Source organism: Melospiza melodia, chromosome 4 (genome assembly GCF_035770615.1).
Source record: "Melospiza melodia melodia isolate bMelMel2 chromosome 4, bMelMel2.pri, whole genome shotgun sequence".
Classification (NCBI taxonomy): domain Eukaryota; kingdom Metazoa; phylum Chordata; class Aves; order Passeriformes; family Passerellidae; genus Melospiza; species Melospiza melodia.
In genome coordinates, this window is record NC_086197.1 from 4,387,663 (window position 1) to 4,409,910 (window position 22,248).

At 43.9% G+C, this 22,248-nt stretch overlaps 1 protein-coding gene across 2 annotated transcripts in view; it reads right to left on the reverse strand.

Moving 5' to 3' along the window:
* The window catches only part of SFMBT2 (Scm like with four mbt domains 2), a 116,341-nt gene that overhangs the window by 25,463 nt on the left and 68,630 nt on the right, over positions 1-22,248 (reverse strand). For both annotated transcript variants that reach the window (XM_063153687.1, XM_063153688.1), the window contains 8 exons: positions 19,438-19,539; positions 18,588-18,735; positions 11,937-12,019; positions 8,754-8,880; positions 4,411-4,524; positions 3,068-3,110; positions 2,395-2,465; positions 577-716 (listed from right to left, as the gene is read on the reverse strand). In XM_063153687.1, coding sequence (XP_063009757.1) covers positions 577-716; positions 2,395-2,465; positions 3,068-3,110; positions 4,411-4,524; positions 8,754-8,880; positions 11,937-12,019; positions 18,588-18,735; positions 19,438-19,539 — 828 coding nt within the window. The remainder of the gene's footprint in view (positions 1-576; positions 717-2,394; positions 2,466-3,067; positions 3,111-4,410; positions 4,525-8,753; positions 8,881-11,936; positions 12,020-18,587; positions 18,736-19,437; positions 19,540-22,248) is intronic.

The window sequence follows — 22,248 nt, forward strand, 5'->3', positions numbered from 1 at the left end:
CAAGCCTTAGGTGGAAATGGCTGAGGAGCATCAGGAACTTTAATTGTGCTGCAATTTTTCACCTCCATCCTGCCCAGGGCTCTCTGTGCTGCTGGCACCTCCCTCATCTCAGCAACAGCTACCAGGAATCGGGTACAGCAACACCCTGAATGTTTTCTTGTCACCCTTCCCAGAATTTGGAACTGGTTCCCATGGCCAGAATGAGCTTGAGTTTTTCTTGAATATTTTCTGCAAAGTAACCAATGCTGGGCCACTGCCATTGTCCTGCTCCTTGGGAGATTGTTTATGTCTCCAAAACAAGATGCCCACATCTCCATGACACTGCTGTTTGCTCCTGTGTTGATGGCAACCCACAGTGAATTTGCTTCCAACCAAAGGAACTCCCCATGCTTGAAAAATATCAGCTCTCCCATCAAAACCCACAATGCAAAACCTGCCCCTTCTTCCTGGCTTGAAGTTTGCCTCATGGAAACAACTCCAGGACAATTTTAGGTGCACTGTTTGCTAATTCTGGGTCTGGCAAGCCGCGACCTATACTTTCCTCTGAAACCCCCCCAAAAGAGAGCTGGGCCATACCTCCTTGAGGACCAGCACACACTTGCCAGGCCCCACAGACTGAGGTAGCTCTGCAATCCTGCCTTTGTTTAAATAAGGACCTGAGAAGCAGCGGTGGTTGATGTAGAGCTGGGGGCAGCAGTACCTCCCATTGATGGTGCCTGCAAGGAGAAAGCAGCAGTGAGGTGCCTGCAGCACTCTTATACCAAAAACTCAAGGGCATTTCTGTATTATTATCATTGTTTTAATTGAAGAGATGGGACTACAGTTGGTTTAAAAATTATCTATTATTCAAATAAACATTAGTCTTAGAGTGTGTGAGATTTAAGAGAGTAAGTAGTCAGCTGTAGCTCAAAATGGTCTCAAGTTTTTCATTACAAGAGAATATATGACTTTCTAATCTAATGGATAGCTGCCACAAAGTTTATTTTGTTTTTCTAACTTATCACCTTTACTTCTACTGTAATGTGTATACACTTTCATCTAATGGGTTACAATCACATAGTACACACACATACTTTTATTATAACTTCTAAACTCTTAGCTTATTGTATATAATTACACCCTTACATTATAAACCCTTCACTATCTTATCAATACAGTTTCTCACTTACTTAAGGCATATTCTTACTTATAACTATAGAAATGTAAGTTTATAATTTTTCTGTTTAATGTCTGTATATTTTATTTTTACATCAATTCAAGCTTCTTCCAAGGCTGCAAATTAAACCATCCTGTGCCTGTGGAAGTTTGTATTTTTCTATTTTCCACACTTCTTCCTCCTGGATGTGGGAAGAAGGGGAGGAGCAACAAGGAGGAACAAAATTCTGCCCTGGGATAGAGGGTAGGGAAGTCTCTGCTATTCAAATCCATCCAGCATGGGAAAATGAAGTGGTTTTGATAGTGACTGATTTGTCTGCTGAAAGGAGGACTGGGAAAGGAGTTAATCCATGACATGAGCCAGGGCTCTCCCAGAACTCACACTGCAGGGGGACACAAGCACCTCACTGCAACCTGCCAGGAGGGGATGCATGGGCTGAGCCTCACAGACAGGGGGGCAGCTCAGGGAGAACATTCTCTCAGTGAAAGAGCTTTAGAAACTCCTCTTCAGCTCTTGTCCACCCCCACAAGTCCTGCAGTGCCATTCCCTGACCCAACATGGGTCTACAGAGCAGTTTTCCTTGTCTGGGCTAATTACTCTGGGCTCCTCTATAGACCATGGAGAGAAATGGGAACTTCTAGATGTGGTTCACATGCCTTCCAAGTGGTTATCCACTTTTTTTGGTTATCATACCCAAAAGGACCCTGATTCTCCCCATTTGGTTGTAATGGGGTGTTGGCTGCAATGCCAACATGTGTCCCACAGCCTGCTGAAATCAAGTGAGTTAAATCCTGTCCCTGCTGCTAGGTTTACACCATTAATTGGATGAATATTGCACTCAGAGCCTCTTGCCTCTGCTAAAGGAGAGAGGAATTTGCCTTTAGCAGAAGCAGCAGCCACACCACACAGTCCTGACATAACAGAGGGGACCCATCAGGTCCTGCTGTACCCAATTTCATCAGTGTCAATTAACAACCTGCACCCATCTCCGCCAGAGAGATTCATTAGCCTTGCCTTAATATCATCATATCAACTGGGCAAGCTCCAGGGGAACTCTGATAGCCCCAGCAGGACATGTGGAGAACCAGATCCTCACCTGCTGTACATCAGGTGGGTTCACTCCACCTTACACCCCCTGAGGATGTGGTTCCATCTCCCCACCCCTATTGGAACTCACTGCCTTTTTGGGGTCCTCCCCTTCCACACAGGACATGGGTCTTTGACATAAGGATCCTTACCTGTTGTGTCTAGCTGAGGAACTGGGCAGAGGTCATGAGGTATTTTCTCAACAGGCACTGTGGATGGTAACCTGTTAAGAGAAGAATGGGGTGTATTTAATAGAGTATTTGGTGTATTTAATAGCATCAGACAGGACAAAGGGCCAGAACCAGTCCCCGGGCTGGACCAAAAGCTACACCAGCAGCACCTGGGATGGGGAACAGAGGTATCTCCAACACAATTCCACTTCCCCATGGCTGATCACAGACCAGGGTATTGCAGATGAAGGAGCCAGATCCACCCCTTCTCTGAAAATATACTCTGATGTGTCAGCTTTAGACCCCCAGGCTCCAAATATCTCCCTTAAACCCCTTAAATTCAAGTTTCTACAAACTGCAAGAGCTAGACAGGGAAATGCCCTCTTGGTATATGTCCATCTTCCCTAAGCATCCCTTGCTGGCCATCAGACAGGGGCTGTACAGCCCCAGCCAACAAAAAATGGCTGTTACAGAGACTTTCTAATATGCTAACAAATATTTCAGCCTTAAAAGAATCCTCTTGCTGGCTGTGCTGCAGTATCTGAGCAGTAGTTACTGAGCCACACAGCTGCTGTGTATTATCCCCCCTGGAAGACCTGATGCATTCCTGTGAAAACACCACCTTAAATAACAAAAAAAACCAAAACCAACTTACTGTTTTTCTGGCTGCACAACTGCAATTCTCCTCTTCCTTCGCACTGCAAAAATGAAGCAAGAAAGAAAAAAATAATTTTGTCCCCTCCTGTCCTGTTAAGTACACCCAGAATGCATAAAAAGCTGTGTAAATGCACTGACTATAAAATGACTTTGAACACAATGAAATGGTACTTAATTACTATCACCATCTTTTCTTGGTATTTTTTAAGTAAGTCACTACATCATTAAAACCTACTTTAAGGATGTAATAATACATTTAATCTTTCCTCTGGAATGCTAATATTGTGTTTTATGGGATCAGCATAAAAGAAAAAAATTAAAATAAAAACACAAATATTTTTCCATACAGAAACACATATGGATAAGATTACATTTTACAAGCATGATTACCTCCAGCATAATTTATCCCCAGCAATAACTTGTGATAAGGCTGCATAATGTTGCCATAGCAGTATTCTCCTAAATTAGGCTCTGGCTGCCTGATTTTTAACTTAAGCATATTTAACTCTTTGAAAGGGATGATACATTTTAAAATTTGCCTTTCAGATGTTAATTAATATAAACAGTGAGGCAAATTTTTCACCTGGTGGCTTGAGATTGGATATGTTGGAACAGGAGAGCAGCACCAAGCCACTGAGTTCTCATGAAATGCCCTCAAATGCAAATAGAAAGGAAAGAAATTTGTCTTAATATGCACTGGAGGCAGGACAAAACACTGTGGGCTTAATTGTGCTGTGGGGGGATTTAAACTGAACACAAGGAAAATCTCTGAGCTGGCAAGGGCAGTGAAATAAAGGATACATACCCTGGGAAAGGGCAGAAATTCCATCACAGAATGGCAGCAATTATTTCTCTATTTAAATGAAGCAGATCCTGTTTTGGAAAGGGGCATCTGGATGGCCTCTGTCTGTCCATTGCACCTGACATTTTATGGTTTTGGTTTTTTTTCAATTTGAGGTCTTTGTCCCCAATCCACTCAGTTGCCTGAGTGAACCTGGCTCAGCACAACAAAACCTGGCTTCCCTCTGACAACCCCACTGACCAACAACCCCTCTGCAAACCCACAACCCCCTCTGCCATCCCAAACCATGGAACAGCCTTCTCCATCACAGACAACTCCCATTTTTGAAGGGGCTGATCACAGAGAAAAATCCAAACTGCATAATTCCAGTCTGGTCACTAATTAGATTTATTATGATTTATTGCAGTACACTTGATTGTGTACTGTAAATAGCCTGGTTATTGGTCTGCTGGGTAGGTTGATAGTGTCAAAAAGGGGATTAGAGACCTTAGGAAAAATCCCTGATATCATCTGCACTTCTCAGGTCTCCATGTACTTACAAACAGCTTTGTGTGGTGGGGTGAGGTTATAAGCATTTGCTTCACACCAGCCAACAGGGAAAATGTCCATGGACTCCACATCAACAATGTACTCTGGAGAGGGCATCTGTGAACCTACAAACACAAATTTACAATGGGATTTAGGCATGGGAACACCAAGCTCAGAGCCATCCAAGCATCCATCACAAGCCTGGGGAAGCAAATGATGGAACATGTAAAAATAAATCTGCTTCCCTGCACCCAAATCAGGCACCATTTCATCTTCAGCTCTGCCCAGACAGCAAGGATGGGGCTGCTGCATTTACAGTGCAACGTGGTTCAGAGGAAAACCCCATTAAGAGCACTTTGAGGGTGTGCAGTGAAGCAGCCAAAAGCCAGGGAGGTTAAATATATGTAACTTCCCTCAACCAGACAGCCTGGCTGACCCCTGGATATTTTGTGATGTTGCATATCTGAGTTAGAAGGATGTGTTGAATGCTTGCTCTTAACGGCAGGAGAGTGCATCCAGGCTTTCCCAGGTTGGTAGCTAATGTGAGAGAGTGGCTTTGATGTTCCAGTGCTTCCCTGAAGCTTTTTTGTGCAGCTCTGCCCTTGAGTCCCATTTTTTAAGGGTGAGAGGTGGCCACTCCTCTGTCCAGAAGTGCCCTGAATTCTCCTAGGGTTCCTCACAGGAAGCAAGAGCTGGTCACCCAACAGGACAGAAGCAGTAAGAAAATCCCAAGTGGGGCACAATCACCAAGGTCTACGGCACAATGCTGACTCCAAAACTTCACCTGAAGTCTCTAGTTAAAGCAATTATCTTCCAATTTGGTTATCACAGCTGTTTTAAAAGACAACCTCCTTTCTTCATTGATGTGGGTCCCATTCACAGAACAAATGAATTATTTAGGTTGGAAAAGACCTCCAAGATCATCAAGCCCAACCACTAACCCATCACTAACCCATGTCTCTCAGCACCACATCTACATGACTTTTGAACACTTCCAGAGACAATTATTCCTCCACTGCCCTGGGAAACCTGTTCCAATGCCTCACCACCCCTTCAGCGAAGGAAAATTTTCCTACTCTTTTTCCTAATTAACCTTATTTCCACTCAAAGTCCAATTAAGATATTCCTGCTGGCTTTGAGTTCTTTCTAAAACAACTCTTGTGTCCTGAGTCAAGGCACATTTAACTACTCCAATTCAAGTTGCTGGTACAGCTGGGCCAGCAACTTCTCCTCCCTCTGCCAATTCCACCCCAGGACAGACAGCTCCAGCACCAGCATGGGGTGATCTCCTAATGCAAGGGACCAAAGGATCAGCAGTTTCCCCTGCATCACCCTTGCCTTGGCATCTGTTAAAACATCTTTGCCTCCTGCTAAAGGCAGCAAGTGTTTGACTGTGCACAGCCAGAGGACTACAGGGAGCTTCTCACTAACGTGTGTTCATCAAGGGCTTGTGGTGTAATTGAAACAATAATTGAACTTTGAGATGGGAACAGCACTGAGGCTGAGGTGCAACATTTGGATCAGTAATGAACCTGCTGCTCTGAGACTGTGGCTGCAGAAAAAAGCCTCCTCCTCAAAGGAGGCAGGGAAATAGGTGCACACTGCTGGAGGAAATAATGAAAAAAAATGCAATTATGATGTCTGTGTAGATCCAAGGATGTCCTCATGGTGTTTCCTGAGCCCTGCATCATCATGTTCATGCACTATCCACTGAAAATACATACTGGTATGTGAGGAAGAGAATGGGATGAAGGTATAGGGGAAGGACACAACTTGCTGAACACAAGATTTCAGCAGCTGAAATTCCCTGAAAAACCATTTCCCTCCACGAGATAATACCTCGTGGTCACTGCTCAGTTTGAACCCGATGAAAGCTCCAGTGGGGAGTTCCATTTCCACCTGACACAAATCCAGGCAAGGAGCCCATGTGACAACAGTGAGTCAGTGGCAAGGCATGCACACAGTGAGCAAGTCAGGGATCAATGGCAAGACATGCAGACAGTGAGCAAGCCATGGATCAAGCCCTAAACACAGCAAGAAATCAACACAGCCCCCACTGAAACGTCACCAGTGGTCTGAGAAAACCAATTACTTCATTATTGTAATGGTGTTCTTCTGACAAAACAGACTCAATTATTTTAGAGGTCCTTTCCAACCTAATTATTCTACAATTCCAAATTATTATAAAGTAACCAGATGAAATGTACTTAACTGCTTACAAGCAACAACAAATGAGACATGAAGGGTCTTTTCCAACCAAAATGGTTCTAGGAACATTCTGCTTCTGAAGTTTACAGCTGCAGCCACCCTGAGGAGCAAGAAAGCAGCACAATGCCTGTTCTCCAGCAACACTTTTGTTCCTCTTGCAAGACATATTCACAGCTCCTCTGTCCTCCTTGGCACTGCTTCTGCCCTCTGGCAATTGATAACCCTGCTTTCCACTTCCAACATCTCACTGCTTCCTCTGGCCTCACTCACAGGGGTGGAAAACAAGCTTTTCTGAGACTCATTAGTTTCATCTGTTGCGTTTTATGCCGTTCTCTTCTCAGAGCAAGAAATGTCCATGGGAATTGGGAGGTTAAAGGGAAAACAAGGAAACTGGAAACAGGGTGAGGAAAATGTCTACCATGAATTTTACAGGATGGGTAGAACAGAGCAGCAACTCCAGAAAACTGTAAAAGAGGAAATTACAGGAAACCTCCCTGGAGAAGTGATTAACCAAAAGGGTTTTCCTCAAATTCCTGGGCTGTGCAGGGAGCGTGCACTATTACTTGTATAAATTCACAGCAGAAAGCTTCAAGCTCTAAAATCTAAAATGAACCAGTAAAAATTAACAATGCAGATGATGAGTAATAAAGTAGCAGAGAGCACAGAGCATCCCATCAGTCCTGAGCTGCTCCTCCACCACGGGGGAAGCGCACTGCTGCTCATTAAACGCTCGCCTTCGAGTTTAGGGTTTTGCTACTGTACAAAGTGTGATTTATCACACAGTGCTCCCCCATGTCTAACTCAGCCCTGCTTAACTCCTGTGCTCCTGGTTTATGGCTGCAGCCTGGGCTGTCCAACTGGGAAATGGGGAGGGCAACAATGAAAGCTGCAGAGGTGCCTGTGATAAATGGTGAGACCCGAGGTCTTCAGTGATGGGATCCTGTGGAAGCTGGGCAGCCTTGCTGCTTCCAGAATATAAAGAATCAGTCAGAAACAACACTATATTAATGGAGTCAAAAAAACCCATGCCTCACTTCAAGCCACATTTATTTTACAACTCTGCAAGCAGTTGGCTGTGGGGTTTTTTTAATGCCTGCTTTTTGCATAACACTGTGCATACTGTAGTGATGTATTCCTAGAGCAGCAAAGATTTCTTTCTGTTTTCTGCAGTCTTTTGCATCTTTTCTGTTTACAACAGATCATTCAATTCCTGGTACTGAGATATAAACCAAGCTTAAAGCATCTATATATCAGAACTCAAAAGAAAGTAGATGTACACAGGGCTTTTTTATGGTAAGTTGTAAAAAAACATCCTTTAAGAAATTAAAAGAGTAAAAGGCAGGAAGAAAGAGATGAGGGAAGGAAGCAACGTGGGAGTGTGTTGCCCTCTTCCTGCATCTATCTACATCTTTGGCACATACAAGTGAAGACACCTGGTCATTTAAGAAAAGAAGCTGCCAAAATGGGACAAAGTCCTTCATCAGATAGATGTAAATTCAACAGCAGCCTTAGTAGGAATGAAATTTAAAACAATTGTTGATTCCAGCAATTAAAAAATAATATTTGCCCTGTGTCCAGACCAGGCTCCAGAAAAGCTTTTGCTACCTTGAGCTAGAAGGCAAACAATCACCTCTGAGTTAAAAACCAAAACCTGCCATTGCACACAGCTCTACCAAAGGCAAACACTTGGGAGGAACTATAATCCTTTGGGTTACCTGGCAATGTTTTTACCAACTTTAGGGCTTTGATTAGAGACCTCTCCTCCTGTACAAACTGTCAGGTTGGGAACTGCTATAGAAGTCTCTGCTGCACAAGTGAGGAAAATTTCTATTCCTAGGATGAAGGTGTATGATGATGGCAGGGAGGAGGGTGTCATCATGGTGATAAAGACCATGTGGATGGAAGGGTGGAGGAACTTGCAGCTCCCCCAGAGAAAGAGCAGGTAAATGTAATTCCTCATAAAACATAAGTGGTCAATGTGTATAAAATTGAAAAGCTGGAGAGAGCAATTTTGTGCAGAGGATGAAGGACAAAATTGAGTGAGTGAGTGAGTGAGTGAGTGAGTGAGTGAGTGAGTGAGTGAGTGAGTGAGTGAGTGAGTGAGTGAGTGAGGCAGACAAACACCAGCAGCCTTTAGGGCATGTACCTTCCAGGTGCAGCCACATCAGCCGTCCTTTCACTGAGGTGATGGAAGCCACACAAATCTCTGCAGGGTTCCTGGGGTTCACTGCCTCCAGCTTCATGTTCTTGGTGAAGCCACGGCTGAAGGATGTCTGAAAGAGGCAAGAGACAATGCTGAAACATGGCACTGCAGCACTGCACAACTTCACCCAGACTGTCTGCTGGGAAGCATAAATTTAGCATGGTTTGCTTTCTGCTGGAAGGGCAGGATACCCTGCAGAATGCAAAGGCATCCAGAGCCAAATCAGAGCCGTGCTGGTGCAGCCCAGGGTGAGGCAGCTGTGCCCCTGCAGCACGTGGGGGTGGAGACTGCTGCCCCTGAGTATCCCTGTCACAGAAGATGGATACCCAGAAGAGGCTGGGACCCTGGAGAGAGGAGCCCATGCAGGAGCAGGTTTGCACCAACTGGAAAACTCAGTGATGAAATGCATGTCATGTTCTATTCCTGACTCCTAGGGGACTGGGAGGAGGTTGCTCCACATCAGCTCCAAGGATGCCTGAATGTTTGCCAATTATGCATTTTCTGTTAATGTGATACTACCCAGAGGGTTCCCAGAACTCCTGTGCTTAAGAATCTCTCACCTTGCTAGGAGAAACTTTATAAAGCAAAAAACCATCTTGCTTGAGATCAGAGAAACCTCTTCAAGCATGCAGTCACCCAAGCTGACTGAAGCTGAAGATATCTGAGTAACCTTTTCAAGAATGCTTTACTTCATGGATTTTTCATGGATGGACCTCTGAGCAACCAATCTAGTGGGTAGCAGCAGTGCCCATGGGATGGGGGGAGTGGAACTAGACAGTCTTTAATGACCCTTCCAACCCAAACCATCCTGTGATTCTATTTTAAGCTCAGTGAACAAGGCTTTCAGGTACATTGGCTGGAGTGAAGATGGATCCAGTTGTGCCCATTGCCACTGTTCCTTCCAGTGTCCCCTCCTGTCACTTATTCTCAGTCCCTTCCCAGTATCTCCCCCTCACTGTCCCTGCAAACACACTAATGCAACACCTGTGTCCATACCAGGGCTTCCTCTCCTTGGATTTCCCTCCCCTCTGTTCCACCTGCTCTGCATCTCTCTGCACACAGTAGCACAGAAAGGGTTCCCTCTCTGAGATAAGAGTTTTTACTAATAATAATTAGGATGGGTAATAATTGCCACTAACTCAAAATGACACCAAACCCTCATCCTGGAAGCCAGGCTCAAATTCAACCCTTCTCCTATTGATACAACACCAAGGACCATGGGCACTTCACCTTGAACAACCGCTGAGAGCTCTCTGAGAGACTAAAAACTCATGGCTTTGGTCTCTTTTCCATCCTAGAACAGGCTGCTACTCTCAAGCACACCTTGGACTGCCTTGCTCAGCACCCAGATCAGCTTCACCCTGCAAAGGCTGCTAATGGCCAGGGCTGCAGGAATGCAGGCTGAGTTTGTTTAAATGCCTTTTATGTTGCCTAACAAGGAAATGCCATTTATCATCACCCTGGCTCCTTTCATTGCAGTTCAGTGCTGGAGGCTCATTTATACAAAATCAATGGCAAAACAGTTAGGTGGAGTTTATTTTACTAAGCATTTGGGCACGTCAATCCATTCCATAACTGCCTCTCCTTGTTAAAAATCCCTCCTGGGGAAACAGCTTCAGCACCTCCACTGCCAGCACCACGTCTGGCTGCACGAGGTGGGAGATGCAAAAAAAGCTTCCATCAAAGAGCCCCTCACAGCCACAATTCAAGGGGATCAGCCAGACAGGAGGCTGCACAAGTGACAGCAGAGCAGTTCCCTCTGAAAAGAATTGTGTTATTGAGAGTGGAAGAATAAGAGACACATGTTCATCTGGTGAATGTTTCCTTAAAAAAAAAAAGGACCAAAAAATGCCCAGACCTGACTTAATCTTAGAGGATATTATGCAGAGACTTTTCTCAAGGCTGCCACTGCTGAGAGAAGAGATTCACTACTTGGCAAAATTAAGAGATATAAAGAAAAGGTAGGGATGCTTGCAGAAGAGAAATGTAAAAACAGCCCCACTGTATTTGTGTGATGCAGCTTCCCTCAGGACTGCTGGAAATCTTTGCTTTAAGTCCCTTCAGGAAAAGGGCCTTTATGGGGCAAAGAAATCCTTACCCTGGTTTGACTCCCAAGTCAGACTCTGTTCATGGTACTGTGAGTTCATCAATAAAAAATTGACTAATTCACCATCAAAGCTTCCAAGCCAGGCTGCCCCTAGGCCACCACAGATGAGGAAGGCCATGGAAAACCAGAGCTGCTGCCTGTCTCCATTCTGCTATCCATAAACACCACATCCCTCAGTCCTGTGACTTCTGAGCCCAGTGAAAAGCTGTAACAATCCTACAGAAACCTGTCTGTCCATCATTCACCACATCACTTCATTTTGCAAAGTTTTCTGTGCTCATTTTAGGTGCACCACTAACATTTAGGTACCACCATCAGGAGTATTTTCAGTTACTGATGGGATCTCAACCTCCATCAGCTGATGGGCACTGAAGGAGAGCACCAGGTTGCTGGGAAAGGCAGAAGGCTGCATCTGCCTTTCCCCAAGCAATGAATCAGACTGATGTCAGATCAAGCCACACAGGACTGTCACTGCCATAAAACAGCCTGCAAAAGATTATTTCAAAAGCTGTGAATCTTAATGGCATCTATCACTCTCACATCACTGCTGCTACATCAAGGAAGGACATGAACTGTCCCAAGGACCAGAGCATTCATGAGGGTTAATCATCTTCTCCTACATTTTCAACATTTAGCATTTTAATACATGTGGTTTGGTTTCCTGTATCCCTGGGATACAGAGAGAACACCTAAAATGTAAAAAGGGACAAATGATACTCTGCAATTTCTTTACCTGAATTATTTTTAGTAGCACTTGAATTAATAGCAATAACCAGATGAGATCCTTATAGTGCTGCACAAAACCAGAGAGGGGATGAAGAGCAGGATAATTACAGATAAAGACAAGACTAAAATAAGTTTTTTCTCTTTAGGGTTGAAGACCTGGAAGATTTCCCCAGTTTCCTTCCTAAGGCATCCTCATGGTGCTCTGGAAGAACCCCTCAAAGCCCTTGCAGCATTTTTTCTGTGCAAGCTGTTTTGTTTCACATGGCTGGACAGGAGCAAAAGGAAGAACTTACATTTCTAAAGCACAGGTGAGGTGCTGCCTCAGCTCCACACTGCTTCTGGTAGTCTGCCCAGTCAAAGTCCTGGCCAGAGTAACCTGCAGGAGGACAAAACAAAAAGAGCCATCAGCCACCCCTCCACACCACAGAGAGAGGACAAAACAGACCCCAAGGAGATGAATATTTGTGTTTCAGTATCTCATCCTGCCTCAGTGACCCCTGCAGTGTCAGCAGGGCCCCTGGTCACACACCATGAGAGCCAATGGCTCCTCCAGCCTCCACTCACACATCTGCATTTCACTGCCAACTCTCCACCAAAAAGTAGTAAGACAATCATTTCCCTTATCTTCCCTTTTCTGTGAGCATCTCCCAACTTTTAACAAACCCGTAACTAATGACAAGTGCCACTTTCACAAGGGCCAAATTTCCACATGGGGCTAGTTATGGGCTTCTTTCTCTTGCTTTTAGCTGTCTAAAAGGTGGATGGGGTTATGGAGCTGGACATGGGATATTTGCTGCTCCCTCAGGAGCGGACAGGGAGGGGATCAGCACAATCAGGAGCTGATCCATCCTCCCTTTCAAAGCAGGAGATAAATTCTCCTCTCTTCATTCATGCACCCTTTCTGACTGGCTCCCCAGCAGCTCAGGGTGTGTGAGCTGAATCCCATCACAGTAAAAATGGTACAGAAATCTGGAGCAGAGCAGGAAAATGAATGCAGATCTGCCTCAAACAGCCTCAGCAAGCAGATCATCCCTTCAGCCTCTGCTTCCAGGTAAAGTTAAGAGATTCCTTTATATGAACATCTCTCAAGGAGTCCCATCATACAAAGACAAATCAGATCTCTTGCTCATCCACTATTCCTACTTGGCAATTTGGGCAATAAATTCTTGGGACAGAAACATTTGGGGGATTTTTCATTTGCTTTTGGGAGCTTTTTTTTTGGCCTTCCACTTAAGTTTCTATTTTTGCAGTGCTTGAAACAAGTGAGTGCTAATCCTGTCCAGGGGCTTGAGGACACTCTAATGACATTACTGCAGAACTACTCCTACTGGAAAGTTTCAGGAGTCACCCAAAGGCCAAATTCTCCCCTCAATCTCCCTAGAAATCTCAGCTTGGCCTCATTTCACAGAACATCCCTAAATGCCTTTTGCATTGATAGTCAAAAAGGGACACTCAAGATCAAATGTGACTGAGTCTTTTATGACAATGAAAATTGTGGCTTTTTTTTTATAGGCAAGAACTGGAATACTGAGTATAATCCCCTACCAGTCTGCCAGATCCCAAAAAAAGGAGACAAAATTTTTGCAAACAACATGCCAAGCATCCTGCTAAGATCCAAGTATCTTGGATAAGATGATTTCTATTCCTAGTAATTGCATTCATGATAAGCAAATTGCTGAGATAAAGCCTTGAGCAATGATGCCTGTCTCTGTGGGGCATTAAAGTGCATAATAATTAAAAAACTAAACATGCACAGGGAAGGAAAAAAGGGTAGTTACTTATAAAAAATGTTCCTTTTTTCATACAAAAAATATCCTTGCACTGTTTTTCAACAATTTCTGCAACAGTATTTTCTTCACACTTTGTGGTGCTTGTGAGGGTTTCTAGGACGAGGTGAGAGATGAGAATCTGCTTTCTTGTTTCCAGAAAGCTGATTTATTATTATATTATATTTAAAAATGCTATACTAAAACTACATTAAAGAAAGAAAAAAGATAAAACAGAAGGTTTAACAAGAATAAATAATAAAACCCTGTAATTCCTCAAAACCTTGACAAACCTAGACCATGATTGGTCATTAAATTAAAACAATTCACACAGAACCAATCAAACATTCACCTGCTGGTAAACAATGTCCAAGCCACATTCCAAAGCAACAAATACAAAAGCAACAATCAGATAATTATTGGTTGTATTCCTCTCTGAGGCTTCTCAGCTTCCCAGGAAAAAATCCTGGGCAACGAAAAATTTTCAAAAAATATCATAGTAACAACACTTAATCTCTTTTTTTTATCTCCAATTTAAACCCCTCAAGGTTGGGGTTTGAATCTTGATTTTAAGCTACGCAGATGTTAACAGAGTGGATGGAAAAGGCCCACTAGAGGTGTTTTGGTGAGGTACAAAAACCAGACTGTGCTGTCACCACACAACTGCCCCGCTGTGCCCTGCACCACTGGAACCACTGGAAGCCTTTTCCTTCAGGCTTCAGCAGGAATGGAACCCAGGAGGGCAGCTGGGGAGGTAAAAATAACTCCCCAAAGCAGCACAGGGAGGGTTCCAAAGGGGGAAACACCCAGGAATTGATTTCACATGAGCCATCTCCATTCCAGAGTGCCTGTAAGCCTTTCTTTTCGGGTTTACAAGATTCTGTTTCCCTTCCCGAAAGGAAATTTCCTTTCGGGAAGGGAATCTTGCGATTTCAATGGGGACCAATAGAGGAATCTTTAGTGTATGTCCCTGCCCTTGATGGCATGCCATGCCTTTTGATGTCTTTGACTTCGGGAAAGATTTTTTTCTTTTTCTTTTTTTTTTTTTTAAAGTATCCATGCCATGTCCCTCATATCTTCCCCTTCATGTTGTGTCTTCCTCTGATTTTTTTCCCCTGCTTTTGCAACATCTGTGAGCTTTGTTTTGGCCTGGTTTGGTCCTTTGCACTGCGCCTGATATAATCCCAGTCCATTTTCGTGTAGTCACTAAATTTCCCAAATTTCTTTTCTTTCCTCCTCCAATTGCAATTTCCTTTGATGGTATCTCCATTCCAGAGTGTTTCTAAGTCCATCTTTTCTGTTTTGGACTTCAGCGGGGATCAATTTTGGCAAGCTTTGCTGCACGTGCCTGCACTTGATGGCATATGGCCTGCCTTTTGATAGCTTTGACTTTGGGGAAGATTTTTTTCTTTTTTCTTTTTTTTTAAGTATCCATGCTATGTCCCTCATATCTTCCCCTCCAAGTTGTGCCTTCCTCCTTGACTTTTTCCCCTGCTTTTGCAACATCTGTGAGCTTAGTTTTGGCATGTTTTGGTCCTTTGCACTGCAGCTCATTTCCTCACATACCATTTTTTGAAGACACTAATCTCCCAATTTTTGGGGGGTTTTTTGGTTTTTTTTCATTTGCATTTCATTTGGACTTCAAATGAGCCCTGACTTGTCTGTGGCCTTTGCACGGTGAGGCCGCACCTTGATGGCTGTCGCCAGTTCTGGGCCTTCATGGCCACAGAGCAGGAATGGAACCTGGGAGGGCAGCTGGGGAGGTAACAATAACTTTACAGCAGCACTACAGGAAAGATTCCAAGAGGGGAACACACAGGAATTAATTTCAAATGAGCCCTGATTTGTCTGTGGCCTTTGCATGGTGAGGCCGCACCTTGAGGGCTGTGGCCGGTTCTGGGCCTTCATGGCCACAGAGCCCTGGAGGGGTTGGAGCTGTCCAGGGAAGGGATGGAGCTGGGAAGGGTCTGGAGAACCTGAGGGAGCTGGGAAGGGGCTCAGCCTGGAGAAAAGGAGGCTCAGAGGGAACTTCTGGCTCTGCACAAGTCCCTAACAGGAGGGGACTATTGTGTTGCAGGATTTGCCCCAATGAAGGAAGGAACGATGAATCTGACTCCATGTTCTCAGAAGGCTAATTTATTATTTTATGATACCATATTATATTAAAGAATACTAAACTATACTATACTAAAGAATACAGAAAGGATACTTACAGAAGGCTAAAAACATAATGAAAAACTCGTGACTCTTTCCAGAGTCCGGACACAGCTTGGCACTGATTGGCCAAAGAGTGAAAACAACCCACAGCAAACCAATAAAACAATCTCCAAACGCATTCCACATGTGAGCACAATACAGGAGAAGCAAATGAGATAAAAACTTGTTTTCCTTTTTCTCTGAAGCTCCTCAACTTCCCAGGAGAAAATCCTGGGTGAAGGGATTTTTCAGAGAATGTGAATGCCACAAGGAACAGCCAGGGGATTGGGCTCTGCTCCCAGGGAACGAGAAGGAGAGGGAATGACAGTAAGCTGCACTAGGGAAGGGTCAGGGTGGATATTAGGAAGAATTTCTTTGACTAAAAGGCTTGTCAGGCATTGGAATGGGGTGCCCAGGGAAGGGGTGGAGTGCCCACCCCTGGAAGTGATAAGAAACAACTGGACACTCAGTGCTGTGGTGTGGATGACAAGGTGGCCATCAAAACTTGGATTGAATGACCCAGCTTGCCTGGAGGTCTTTTCCAACCTCACTGATCCCTGATTCTGTGGTCCTGCCTCCCTCAGCACACAGAGAGGTACCAGGTACCCAGTGCCTCCATCAGCACGTGGCACCCACACCCTGCAAGGCTCAGCCCAAGGGACAGCACTGAGAGCTGTGTTTGCACAACTCCTCAAACATGCAACACCTTCACCATGTTTGCCACCTCAGCTCTGGGCAGGGAAGAACCCAGCATCAGAAGCTAATTCAAAGCAAATATACAATACAACATACTGGAGGATTTGGAAGTGGCTTTTCCTTAGTACGCTTTACAACAAGGAACATTATCAAAATGTTTTTTTTTCCCCACTTAATAATAGCTCATAAAACAATGATTGTTACTCTAAAGGGAAGTGGTCTATAAATCCTACTCTAATAAATATAAACAGAGCTTGTTCAATGTTTATACAGCAGCAGTTAATGGGTATTCATTTTTGGCACTGTACAGGAAAATACTGCTCTCTATTTCGAGTAGCAAATATTTGCACCTCCTGTTCATGAACCATTTACTCTTTGTTTGTCTTCAATAAAGCCCAGATAAGCAAAAAGGAAAGAGAATGGATATCAGACAAATAAAGGACTCCAAACTCCAATATCCCAACCTGGCATATTGTTCTGACCAAAAAAAATCAGTTGATTTTGAGATCAGAAAACCTCCTTGTCAAGACTATATTAACCAGGGGTTTGGATGCTTTTCACTTTCCATCTGCTTTCTTTTTTGATGGTTTTTGAGGTTTTGTTCTGTTTAGTTTGTGCTTATTTTCAAATGACTCATTCTAATATCTGATTACATTTTAGTAACTCAAAGAAAGTGTCTGCCCATAGAAAAGGTTTTAAGGTGCTAAAATTCAGTTGGGACATGCAGCCCTTATACACAGTATAAAAATACAGCAACACATAGAATGCATCTGTCTGCCACTGGCTTTTTGCCTTTTTAATAGCTTTGCCCCAGGATTTCTGATCTCAGAGCAGAAAGCCAATTTGATTTTCACCAGGGGAATAAGGAGAGACTTTCTGCACCTCCTCAGGTGCCCAGGTGGATCCCAATAACTAGGAACCACACAACATCACAGAACCACAGAATCACAGAATGGTTTGGGCTGGAAGGGGCCTGGAGGGTGACCCAGTTCCACCCCTCTGCCATGGGCAGGGACACCTCCCACCAGACCTCACCAAGCTGAAAAATATTCACATGACAGATGCTTCAGGTATGCCTTCAAATGTTGGCATCTAAAATAGACTTCACACACACTTGACCCATAAACCAGCATCTCAGACAGGCTTTGTGTCAGCATGGATTGGAAATTTTTAAGCCTTATGGCATCCTTCAGTTAATTATCCTGCCTGGGCAAGCTGCATGTAAATTTGGGTGGAAAATCCCCAAAATATTCCATTTACTTTGACTTCTAGCAACTTTTCTGGCCAGTATCAGTGAGTGCTTACACAGGCATTATCATTACACCTGGGTTTCAGCAGGACAGAGCTGAAGCCCCAGACAGCAGATTTATTTCAGCAGAAGCAGCAGAGCAATCATGGATGCACCACATGCAGCTGCAGGCACAGGGCTCCAGGACTTTGGTGGGAATTTCAAATTACACTCTGGATATACATAAGAGGATTCTGAATCTGGTAGGGAATAACCCTTCCCTTCCCTGGCTTTGGCAGCATCATGCTTTTTCCAAAATGAAGGCAAAAGTTCATACACAAAACTTAGCTTGATTTTTTTTTTTTTGAGGCATTTCTTACTCCCAAGCAACACTGATTTCTGGCAACAGACCAGCAACCCAACCAGCTTCAAAAACCTGAAATTCCAGCGAACCAACACATTTTGCAAGCAAAGAAATATTGCTAGGGCACCACAGGTGGTTGTCTGAAGTTGAGAGTAATTAACTGCAGTGCTACAAAGTTGAGGAACAGCAGGGCTGGAGGCTGTTTCTCCAGGCTCTGACCTGAACACTGCTTGCAGTGTGCCCTGGGATTTGCTGAGACAGCCAAGGAAATCCCTCCACACTCCCGGGCAGGCAGCTGTTTTTAGCTCAGACATTCAGATTTAGGAGCTCTGCTTGGCCTCAGTGTTGTACTGACATGGATGAAACAGGGTTTGCCTCTGCAGTGATTGGAGTTTTAATGCTGCCTTTGCTCTCTACACACACAAACAACTGCTAGGATTCATCCCACAGGAATTCATGAGGATTTCACAAGCCTTAATCAGACTTCAAAGCACAGGGACATCAATCCACCAGCAAGAAACATTTGCTGAGATGTTCATGTTCAGAACAGCCCCAATCACTCCAGAGAACTACTCTGGCTTGAGATACTTCAGCTGATGCTCTGCAGCAACCACCAGCACAATTTTAAAGGCAATAACAACAAGCAAACGTGCTTCAGAGTAAACCCAAAAAATCACTGAGAAGGAATACAAACCCTTGGGAGGTGTGAGATTGACTCCATTTTTAAGGCACCACTGTATTGGCAAGATCCCCAAGGAATCTGCATGGCAAAGCATTGAGATTTTGCTGGGTTCAGGTCTCAAATCATCAATGGTCACTTGTAAATAATGATTGTTAAAAACCTAAGGGGTGAAAAAGAAGAGACCAAAATCAGGGGTTAGATTTGCTGCAACATTAAGTAACATGGAAAGCTGAAACAGCCAAAACCTGGGGATCACACTACTGAAAATAATTTGCTTTCACCTAAACCTTTTCATCAAAGTGTTTCTACCCAAGAGACCAAAGCCTGAGTTTTAGAGATGGGTGAAATGAAGCAATGGAAAGTGCTGAGGTTCAGGGTCCCACAGCTGAGCAGACACGGGAGATGATCCTGAAGACCCCAGAGCTTTCCTCTCTCTTGTATTTGAGTGTGTGGATTAAATATCCAGCCACCACCTCCATGCAGCTGTTGTATTTCCAAAGGTTTCTCAGATGGGCAGGGAAAATACACATTGGATGGAGGGGAGATAAAGACAAAAGAGGGATCCTTTTTTTAGTTTTTTTTTTTGCATGCAAGTGGTAGATGAACATGCTCATCTCCATTGATTTTAAGTTCATGGAATCAGATGCTAATGCTTGTGGGAAAGAAAGAATTAATTAGGAACATCCATGGATTTTAAACCTATTCCTTAATGTGTTCTCCAGCCACTTAAGTACCACTCTTTTTTTTTTTTTTTTTTTAAAGTACCTTCCTGATTTCCACTACATTTTTTTCCTAAATGCAGTGGAAATCAGGAAGGGTTTCCCAGACAGGTTCTTTCCATCCCTCCTTTCTGAGCACTCACCTTGGTCACTGATGCAGGACAGATATGAAATGGCTCCCTCATATTCACTGCCTCCAGCTTCATCCCCACAGTGAAGAAGTGGTTTCTCAAATCAGCATGGTCCTGTGGGAAGAGGAAAGCGTGGTGACACCAAGAATCAGCCAATACATCTGAAAATCTGTTTGAAAGACATCCATGTGGGTTTTGTCAACTCAGCTGGTCCTGTGTTCCTTTCATGCCAACCCAACCACAGAAAGAGAGGGGACAACCTCAGTCCTAGAGGACACATCTACAGCACCATGCCCATCATACCTAAAGCACAGAGTTTATGCCCATCTCAGGCATCCCACCAGAATCTGGTCCACAAGAATGTGCACACCAAAGTGAGGACCTGGCTGAGAAACTGCTGCTTGAAAATCTCCTGTGGGCAGAGCCTCTCCACCTCTGCCACCAACATCACCCTCTGGGAGCAACTGAGAGTCCAGAGGTGCCAACATTCAAACTGAAGCCCCCCAGGGTAATGCACAAGATGGATGCAAACAGCACAGCGTGGCCCTGATTTACCCTGAGGGATGTCCAGCACCTGCAGGGCACCAAAACTGGGCTGGAAATATGGAAAGGTATTTTTTTCCAGCCAGGAGATTGGAAATTGGATTAGAGCCTGGACAGTGAAATCAGACCCAAAATGTGGGCAACCAGAGAAGATGATGGTAGGAAAACAGGCAGCTGTGTTCAAGCACATCCCCAACACAACACTTCCACCTGGGATAAAACCTGCCTGCACCACAGGCTACACACAGAGGGCTCCCCACAGCAGCTCTGGGGATGCAGAATGCAGTCCTGAAATTCAGAAGCAACCCAGATTCAACTCCCTGGTTTGCCACCAGTTTAGTTTAACACCTAATTACTCCATCCCTTGTGATCCCTATCTAACAGCCACACAAGCTGCCACCCTAATTCCAGGGTAATGACTGCATTTTGTGTTCATTCAATAAAAATATCCCACAGTATTTCTAAACCACTGGTGCATTAGCCAATACAAGCATGAAGAGAGATGATGCTGTATTTAGCACACACTCACAGCCTACTCCAAAATACATGCAGAAAGCTTGCTATCTAATAAGTGGTTAGCAACAACAATCCCATCTACATTCATTGCTACACGTGGTATTCTTGCTCTAAAATGATTTTCTATTGATCCAAAGTTGTGTTTCATTGTGCTTTCTTTTCCCAAGAACTGTCTGCACTTGTAAGGGCTTAACAACTTCTATTCTGGGATCTTACATTCCAACTGCTGCTAGAGATAAGAATTTTTACAAGCTCCAACCACAGCTAAATGAATGGTTGTTTTCATCCTACCAACCTGCAGCGTGACTGAGCCCTTTTTGGTGAGAAACAAAAAGCAGAAAAAACCAACAGAACAATAATGAATTTTGTCTCAAAGGAGAAGAAAATACTGATGAGGAATATTTAAGAATAATGGCCCAGAGCCCAAGGGACTAATGGTTGAGGATGGAGCAGACATCCAGGAGTTTGAGCATCCTTTTCATAAGGGCATGCAATGACAGGATGAGACAGAGTGGTTTGAAGCTGAAAAAAGGCAGATTTAAATCAGATATTAGGAACAAATTCTTTACTGTGAGGGAACTGAGTCACTGGGACAGGTTTCCCTGAGAAGTTGTGGATGTTCATCCCTGGAAATGTTCATGGCCAACAACCTGGGATAGTGGAAGGTGTCCCTGCCTGTGGCAGGGGAGTGGAAGGAGATGAGCTTTAAGGTACTATCAAAAACTGCCACCTTTAATACTGAAAAGGCTTCAGAGGGAAAAGATGATGCCTGCAAAACTCCAGTATCATCAGCACTGAACTTTAAACCCCTAAAGGAAAAACAGCATTGGGACTGGAGGGCTGCCTCCTCCTGCATGAGGATCCACACTCTGATTCTCTTAATCCTTGGGGTGAGGTTGCAAAGAAAAGGCAACTTTGCAAAGTGTGCTCCTAGAATCAGCATCTCCCCACAAACGTTCCATGATTCAACTCACGCTCAGATCCAGCCTCAATGTGTAATAAGCCAAGATCCACCAAAGTACTTAATCATGTTTATCTTTAAACACACAAGTAGTTTAATCAACTTTTAAAGTGATTTGTTGATTGAGACCAAAATATACTGACACCAAACCACACTGCTTCTCCTTTTTATCTGAACCATTTTCTTTGGTGTTTCTCCTTCTATTTGTTTTGGCTTTTTTTTCAAAGGGGAAAAATAATCAGATGGGGAAAAAAAAACCCCACTAATAATATTTAAAAGTATTTTACTTCAAAAGAACTGTGTACCTTGGGATCAAATCTCCCTTGTCTTTCAGCACAGCAAGTAAATATTTTTCCCCAATTAAATTAGTCGCAAGAGTGAACTCACAAGGGGAGTTCACAGGATCTCAAGTACGTCTCCCTTTTGAGGGTCAAAATCCTCTTTGAAGCAGAAACATGCATTTCTTTGGAGAAATGCTGAGGATGTAAAACCCTTTCTGTGTTAAATGTCATTTTTGAAATGGAAAAGCTTTCATGGAGAAAAAGCCTTTGTACTGCACCTCTCTGGAAAATGGTCAGGGTCTGGATATTTGATGTGTCTCATATACTGGCTAAAGAGAATCATTAGAATTTACCAAAGCAGCCTTATATTTTTGCAGCCACAAAAGGAAAGAAAAAAGATTCCTGATGCCATTCTCCAGTTCCAGTGCTGGAGCTGCCTCAGCCAGCAGGGAATTACTTAGGATTTGGCATATGCTCCTCTTCAAAACTCCAATTAATTTACATAATTTCTAAGAATAGGTT